The following is an 8,464-nucleotide window of genomic DNA, read 5'->3' as shown; positions in this document are numbered from 1 at the left end:
ATCCATGTTCCTTCCTTTGCCTTTCGTGTACTGGGGCCACGGTAACCAGTTGTTTCAGACAATCTTGCTGAAAATCCATAACCTTTATTACACATCCAGTGATAAATTACAATTAATAATTGTCTTAATATCGGACTTTCCCTTATAAAAGATGTCAATATGTACGTAGAAAGTCAGCAATAAGAAGTGCATTTATATAATAGTGAGGTGCCTTTGTATTTGTGTGTTTATGTATCTTTTGTATGTGGTAGAGTAATATCTTTCGGATTTTCATTATTGCGTATCATCGATGCTCGCTAGTCATTGCTATGACCTCATAATTTATTGTATATGGTGCAGGATTACTTGTAAAATGACCATTTTTTGGATGGGTAATCATTTGGTTATCAAATAACTCCTCCCGCTTTGGCTTGAGTGGAAAGCAGTGTCAGACATTAACTGACTAAAAGACACTCATGTTCCTTCTTTTGCTCGTCGTGTGGTGGGGACGCGCTTATCATTTCGGACGATACTACTGGCTCAGAAATGTAATACCCCTTAAGTGCTAAGTTGAAGCGTTGTGGGAGCTAGACGCCAATATACGCTGTGTATTGCACTCGCTGTAATGAGCGTATGCAGTCTTACTTATACTATTACTAATACTTATTACAATTCTTAAAAGATCCAACCTGTTCTTTTCATTTTACAAGTAAACCTTATATTGTCATTTAATATAAATATCATTATCTATATTTAATATTTAGTTAAATTTAGTTTTAATATATAAAAACCCGCGATTCTTCATAAAACTTATAAGAAACAAATGGTGCTTTATGAGATCTTCTAGAACATATTCTGCACCACTTAGCGTAGCAGCCATCAGCTATTTGCAATTGTGGAAAGAAATGTTGCAAGCGGTGCAGTATGCTCTCTTGCTACCACAATCTACAAGTCTTACTAATTAGGAGTAGTAAGCCATCAGAGTACAAGATAATTCGTGGTACCGAGTTTTTCATTTAGCGTGAAATATGATTATTTATGTTTTTAGTAAGTTAATTTCAATGTTTAGTCGATTTTTCGGTTCCTTTTAATAGTGTATTTAAATGTGAAAACATCCTTATTGTTTTATCACAATGTGTTTGGACAGTTTATTGTAAATATCAATGTAAATAAACTAAGACGTGGTTTTAAAATCGTATCAAGTTAAAAATATTGCTGTTTTTTGTTTACCGAACAATTGTTTAACACACATCTATAAATTAATCTTTTATTTATTAATGACATCTTAATTCATAAATAATATAACATAAATAAAATATTGTGCCAAAAATGGAGGCTTAGTTGCACTATTATGGGCTGTCAAAGTATAGCTAGCTATGCAGATTAATCACTTAAAAATATATTGTTTTAAATCAATTCTTAATATAATTCGTGTCCCCATTGGTGCTACCTTCTTCTTTTGCCCTTGATTAATAATTCACTTAGTTCGCACCAACGTCACAGTCAGTGCCAATAGTCACGCCATATTAATAATAATTAAATAAGGTTTACATTATCATTCACTCAAAGATTTACTTTGCATATTTGTGTGCCTATTTTGAGGTTAGAACTACTACGTTTTTCGCGCCAAAAGTATTGTCAGTTTGACATTTATTTTGACAGTTTTTTTTTTCAGAATGCGTGATGTTTTTTTTTTCAACAGTAACAGTGAAATATTATTTAATAAGTATTTAATTAAAGATATAAGTAATATTATGAATTATTTGTTTTTGGCCAAGCACAGCGTAGTTCTAACGTCATTTGAATGCTTGATTGTAATAACAATGAAACTAAGTTGTACAAATTGTATTTATTTAATTTATTATTGTAAAAATAAATTATATCGAAATAAAATGTGTTTAAATTTGTATTGCTGTAAAATTATTTTTTAAATGTTGTATTAGGAGAAAATGAGAAAATTAGGGCTTTTCTTTCAAAAGTGTTCAAAACTTCAAACCGCACATAAGCTTTCACAAAATGAAACGACCCTCAACAATCCACTAATTTATTAACATTAACTCTTACACCTAGTCTTAGTCTACATCTTCCGTCCTCCTCTTTCCTATGGAGAGGTCTATAGGGCCCTCGCAGTCGGTGAGGTCGGTCACCAGCTTCGCATCGTTGTGACGTATGATGCCGTACATTGGAACTGTCGGTTCCAGCTTGGGGACCTTCGTATTGCATTTTGATGAATTCCTTGTGTGCATCCTGTAGTACAAAAAAATATTTTCTTATCGCATTTGGGGAAAATGAAAGTAAAATAAATAATACAAGTAAATATAACAATAAAAGTTGACTTGGGAAAATTAAGTATTGATTTGGTAAAGCTATGAAGAAAAAGGCGAGGATTGAAACCATGTTCAGCTCTCATCTATCACTATTATTGTTTGCCTCATATACACAATTACAAAACAAGTCTTATTAGAGTTGATTCATTTTAGAGTTGATTTTTGTATGTTTGAAAATTTGTACCCCATAAATAGAAGCGGAGTTTGAGAGGATTGTAGAGCTCCTCCATTTTTGATAACTAACTGGGTAATTCAGTAGCACAAGGTAAATTTTAAATGCTGGCCCCGTTCATGAGGTAGGTAACAAAAACAGACTTATCTGTTCTCTACAACCCTCATCCAATTATCTTTCTAGCAAATCTTGAAACACAATCCTATACACTTCAACACTGATTTGTATGGTAGTATACAAGGTTACATCAGACTACTGACTTGTACTTCCTGCAAGCATCGTCGCGATGCCGCTCCAGATACCGTCTCTGGCTGAAGGCCTTGTCGCAGGCGGCGCAGCGCCACTGCCACGAGTGGTGGCCGCGCGTGCGCTGGTGAGCGCGCAGGTTCGAACTGACGATATGACGAAACATACTTATTCATGAATTGTTACGACACTAACGTTAAGTAAATACACAGTTATCTAGGTGTTCACTATAGTATTGGAAATTTTGTTGAATTTAGGGCTTAAACTGTTGAGAATGGAATTGTAAAGCTGCCGTGTTTTGATGCAATGAGATGAGAAAAATCCTAATGTATGTATGAAGTTCTTATGTTACATGATGATATGGAAGGATTTCACATCCGGTAGTGAGTAACTTTTTCTTCACTGTCAACTAAGCAAAATAACTGAGAGGATTAGTTATTCTACATGAAAAAGCGTAACAATATATCTACCTACTGGAAATTCGAAAGCTCTCCATTAGAGCACTATACAAGCAAATCCAAATAGCTACCGGTCAGCAAATGTCCTGCCGCAGTGTGGATGAGGGCAGGGGAAGGGTCTCTCTCCAGTGTGCAGCCGCAGATGGCCCTTCAGGACCCAGGGCCGGTCAAAGCCCTTGCCGCAGTAGGAGCACGTGTGCGTCGCGCGTGGGTAGCGCCGCGGTTCAGACCACTCGCGGGCTTCCGAGGGCTCAACTGGAAATAATTTTAATACTACTATATTTATGTCGCAGTCGCCTCTTATTTCTATGGTTTTCAACGTTAGTGAGTACCAATGTGATTTACGCAAAGCTATATGTACCTACTAGCTGTTGCCCGCGACTTCGTCCGCGTGGTTAGAAGATATAAGTTATAATTTATACCTGCCTTCTATCTATCTATCTGCCTTCTATCTATCTTGTAGGATTCAGTCAGCGTTTGCAATGTAAGCGCAAAAAATGTGTTTTTTTACGACCTCACATTAGAAACCTCAAAAATTGTAGCCTATGTGTTATTCTGATGTATAAGCTATATTGTGGTAAAGTTTCATTCAAATCCATTTAGTAGTTTTTACGTGAAACAGTAACAAACATCCATACTTACAAACTTTCGCCTTTATAATAGTAGTAGGATAAGTGCTACTTACATTACATTTTAGCCCCGATGCAAACAAGCAGTATTATAATATATGTTTACCTTGTCTGCTTCAAGCATCGTAGCTCCCGAGCGGATTGAGCGATTTTAATTTAGTTTGTTTTGTGTTTGATAAAAATCGGTGAAGCCATTAAAAAGTTGTGGGGGGTGAAAGTTTTTATAAGTAGTCGAAAGTTTTTCTGAGCCGATATTCGTCCACTGCTAGACATAGGCCTCCCCAAATACACGCCATCGAGATCTATCTTCGGCTGCTCGCATTCAGCTCGGACGAAAAGACATGTTTCAAATCGACCCCACATTCAATTTTCATATTTATGTAAGATATTCATATACTATTCTGTTCGGCTGGTCACCCAGGTTACTGGACAAGTTCTTAATTTTTCAAGCCGGTCAAATATTCCGTGTCTGCCAAAATGTAGGTATCGGTGCGGTACGAGTACGTGCATGATTGATGTGACACAAAATATATAACACTGGACAAGGCGAATGGAATACATTTAGTTATTTAATCCAAGGAGATGCTTTGTAGAACATGTTTTGTGTTTATCTACATATTAATACTTGTTTAGTTTTGTCAAAGAAAGGAATGTAGTTTTTTCACTAATATAATAAATGCGAAAGTACTAAAGGACTGGACCAATTTCGATGAAATTTGGTATGGAGGGGGAGCTGACACCTTAGATTAATACACACTTATATCGGACTTCGTTCATTAAAGTAAAGTTTTTGTAGCTGTAACCGACATCCGAAGTCGCGAGTAATAGCTAGTTAACAAATAAAATGTGAAGTTGAAGATATTTGTCAATATGTCAGATTGTCAACAGAGGCCACTTCTTGCAGTCAAACAAAGACGCTGACCGACATAAATAAGTTTATTTTACTAATATGTGTAACGCCAATATATACAGTTAATCATCAATAATAAGCATTACCCTTGTTTACAACGGCTTAGCTTTCTAGCTAGACGCCGATACCGCACAACGGTTTGCCACCTTTTTTCCTCAACGACAGGAGTTTCAGGACATCGTAGTACAGATTCTAAACAATTCACAAAATCGAAGTGAACGCATCGCATCAACTTAATATCTGTTCGCTATACCGCGGTATAAGGTATAAACTTTATCCCATGGGACTGCCGGCGCGGATAAATATACCCTGACAAAGGTCACAGAGTCAGGAACAAAGAGAGCAGTAAATCCTGCACCTTTGATACCTACGGTTAAACAAATAAAGTACCGATAGTTTACGCGAGGGGACGAAGACAGGTCATGTAGGCGAGAGGTCTTTCTTTTCGGTTGACGGTGTGCTGGGTGACAAGGTCGTGTAGAGTGCGGTGAAGGCGAGTGGACGGGTTTTTTTAGAAAAAGTAAGTACCAAACTCGAAAAGGTCGACAGCCTTAAGGTTATGACAATTAGATTTAGCAGTTACACACCTGATTTTTTTATCTTTAGCCCATTAGAAATAAACCCTCGGTTTCATGAGTCCGAATCGCACTTCCCCGACTCTTATCTAATATTTAGGATTATGATAACATAAAGAAAACTAAACTGAATTGAAGTCCTCATGACGAACAAGGGTTCGAAATGCACGTTTCAATGGCTTTCATCTTTAAAGCAACCCTTAAAGCCATATTATAGCAGCAATAGAAAGAATGTCGCTCTAATCACTCTATATCGCCGTCTTGCTTAAATATAACTCGTCTCAGCTTAAAAAAGAAAGAGAGAGGAAGTACAGTCTCACCATTTTCCTTGTTGTCATCTCTCTCGGCGCCAAAAATCAAAAACAATCTTTAAAATGTAATTTGATAGCATTTTAGACATATCTATTTTATCAGCAATAGAAAAAAGATACCACTCTAATCAGTCAATATGGCAGTCTTGATCAAACATATCTCGTTTCAGCTTAAAAGAGCAAGAGGAAGTACAGTCTCACCATTCTCCTTGTTGTCATCTCTCTCGGCGCCATCCACGCTCTCCATGTCGAAGGACTCCGTGCACGTGAGCAGCTCCTTATCCAGTTTCTCATCAGCACTGGCCTTCACGAGACTCTTCAGCTTTTCAGCTATCTTATCTATTTCCGAACCACCTGTATATGAAGGTACTGTCAAACGTATTAAAAGTTAGGCTTCCACATTGTAATTATGTTAGGTCCCGATAAGTAGGTGTGAGTAAACTGTTTTTAAATAATTATTATATTATTGCAGTTGTTGAAAAGAGACGCTTTCACTGTGTATTGTTTTGTTCGCTTTCACGTTTTGTTAAAAGAACTAGGTAATATTATTTATAAAAGATGGCGGTAGCTCTTTTTTGTATCGGTGTTTTTCATTCAGACAGTTTCAGTCAGTTTTTATGACGTTTCATAGAGTTCAATACCATCGTACCAAAAGCTTGTAATGAAATGCAAAGGAAAGTGTCTTCTTAAACCAAGGAAAGCGAAGGAAAGTAAATTTTCTTGCAAACTATTAAAAAGTTGCGAACTCAAGTACGATATATCATCTCTTTTACACGTCTCTATATAGTAAGCTTACCCATCCGATCTCATTGCATTAATTTACAAAGTAACGGTTGATATTATGAAAATCAATAAACTGACGCAAGCTGTCTTATTGCTTTTTTTGGCACATGTCTCTCATTATACAGCCGTCATTTGATAAAACCTCATTTTAAAAAGAATAGGGTATTGAGCAACATGACAAAATTCAAAATGTTACAATAAATAAATGTTCGTAAATAGTATTAATAGTTTATTAAATACCTTTGTTATTGCATTTCAGCGGTTCCCTGCTTTTAATTTCTTCTATAATTGGCGCCAAAGGTTCCTTCCTCGGCTTGCGCCTCCTGTTAACTTCCTGTATCAGTTCGGAAATTGATTGCGTTTCGTTATCGCACCCGTTCCGTTTTCGACGATGCGTTTTGTCATACGTCTTGCGTTCCGTTTTGGCTTCGCTCGATCTCAAATTATATGTTTTGTCCGCATCTTTTTTAATTAAATTCTTTGTTTTAGTTAGTTCTGGTGACTTTACTGCTTTTTCGCTCTCCGAAGCGTATTCGTAAGGTTCAGAATCTTGAAAGTGTTGTAAGAATTGACTTTTCTTTAGTAATTGTAGATAGAATCGCGTTGATATCGGCACTTTGTCGTGGTATATAGTTTCGTTTGTTTTTAATAGATTTTTCAGACGCTTTATATTTATTTTCGGAGCTCGCGTAGATTTTATTATTTCGTCTGAAATTAGGTGGTGATATAAGAGACAAGTCTGCGCTACCTTCATCGAGAACATTAGGAAAATGATGGATTGACTCTACTTTACTCATAATAATAACAATTCTACAGTATATTACTATGCATAAAATAATTACTAACAATACGGGAATAATAAACCTATACTATACTTAACTATGTAACTTTATTTTAAACCAATTTTCGATAAGTTCTTCGAATACTCTCATTTGATGATACTTAGAAATGTTTAAAGATTTCCCAGAAAATATAAAGCCTTAAGTTGTCTGGTTGTAAATTAAAAACATGAAAGATGCAGGAAATAATTCCAAGAGTAGCGAAATAAATCACGACACCATTTATTAAAATAGTTCACGCTTTGATAAAATAAAATTCATTTAAAACATGACATCAAATCCGAATCGCAAAAAATATTTTAATAGACAACGTATTATGACACTGTCAGTCTAGTTCTCGAAATAAAGTTTTGAAAATAGTGAATATCTTACTGAAAATGCAGAAAACCAGTGAAATATACCGTAAGTATTCAAGAACTACGTCTTCTATACGATTTTGATTCAACAACTATCTCTCGGAACACACATACCGACAATACTAGGACGAATTCTTTGTATACAAAGTGACTTACTTTCGACCGAAAATTCGCCAAATTCCTGTATGAAACTCCTCTTGAGACGTCGCACAGAGTTCATGAAACACCTGGGCATTATGCCAGCGACAGAAAAATATTTTATTATATTACAGTATACTTAGAATTATAAATCAAAATATGAGTAGTTGGTAGTACTTGTGAGCACTTGCTGCATGGAAAGACAGAAACAAACGACATTAAATTTTATTTTAAGAATTCCAAATTCGAATGTAGCGGCCATCGCTTGCCAGTCTGTGGAGGTTTTATGTTTGTGAAAATTATATTAAACCTTTGTTGAGCTGTAAGAGCGATAACTAAATGGAAAGTTGTGGAAAATATAGTTTACATTGCTAGGTAATGTTGTTGTTTACAATTAGTAGGAAGAAAGTGTCTGAAGATTGAAGTGTTTGTGATGTAGCGTGACTAATCTTTTGATCTCCCGCCAAGATGTCATTAACTTCAGCGAAGAATTTATGAATTTATTGATGAGTCGGCAGTAAAAATTGAACTCGACGTGATCGATTTAAAGGCCAAGTGGATTCCGGGACTTTACGAAAAATACGTATTATTTTTATACGTTGCTGACAGTGACGGCATTAAAAGATTGCCAATTTAGAAAATAAGTAAACCTCTACGGTTCGGAAAAGCTCTCGTCGGCCATGTGTCGTGAAAAGCGTAGATAATGAGCGCGCGCGCGAGAGGGCCGGGAGTTGCGCGCGG

General features: G+C 36.1%; 1 protein-coding gene across 2 annotated transcripts; it reads right to left on the bottom strand.

Annotated features, from left to right (window-relative positions):
• Window positions 1-2,009: 2,009 nt before the first annotated feature.
• Window positions 2,010-8,461, bottom strand: LOC113494346 (zinc finger protein Xfin-like). 2 transcript variants are annotated; one of them, XM_026872652.1, is made up of 6 exons: window positions 7,742-8,461; window positions 6,631-7,098; window positions 5,809-5,976; window positions 3,254-3,437; window positions 2,739-2,870; window positions 2,010-2,226 (listed from the first exon to the last, which is right to left on the bottom strand). In XM_026872652.1, the coding sequence occupies exons 1-6, from the start codon at window positions 7,818-7,820 to the stop codon at window positions 2,052-2,054; spliced, it is 1,206 nt and encodes a 401-aa protein (XP_026728453.1). In that variant the 5' UTR covers window positions 7,821-8,461; the 3' UTR covers window positions 2,010-2,051. The 2 variants fall into 2 exon arrangements, with proteins under 2 accessions (XP_026728453.1, XP_026728454.1); XM_026872653.1 differs by having other exon boundaries at window positions 5,809-5,961.
• Between the last annotated feature and the right edge of the window lie 3 nt (window positions 8,462-8,464).

This window comes from Trichoplusia ni, chromosome 5 (genome assembly GCF_003590095.1).
Source record: "Trichoplusia ni isolate ovarian cell line Hi5 chromosome 5, tn1, whole genome shotgun sequence".
Classification (NCBI taxonomy): Eukaryota; Metazoa; Arthropoda; class Insecta; order Lepidoptera; family Noctuidae; genus Trichoplusia; species Trichoplusia ni.
The sequence above is the reverse complement of the archived record's forward strand: the minus strand, read 5'-3'. Positions and strand labels throughout refer to the sequence as shown.

Excerpts from the sequence above, each read along its gene's own strand:
- LOC113494346 (XM_026872652.1), bottom strand. The coding sequence starts at position 7,820 with ATGCCCAGGTGTTTCATGAACTCTGTGCGACGTCTCAAGAGGAGTTTC. Across the intron at positions 3,438-5,808 it reads AGATGACAACAAGGAGAATG|TTGAGCCCTCGGAAGCCCGC; the intron begins GTGAGACTGTAC and ends AATTATTTCCAG. Across the intron at positions 2,871-3,253 it reads GGCAGGACATTTGCTGACCG|TTCGAACCTGCGCGCTCACC; the intron begins GTAGCTATTTGG and ends TCATATCGTCAG.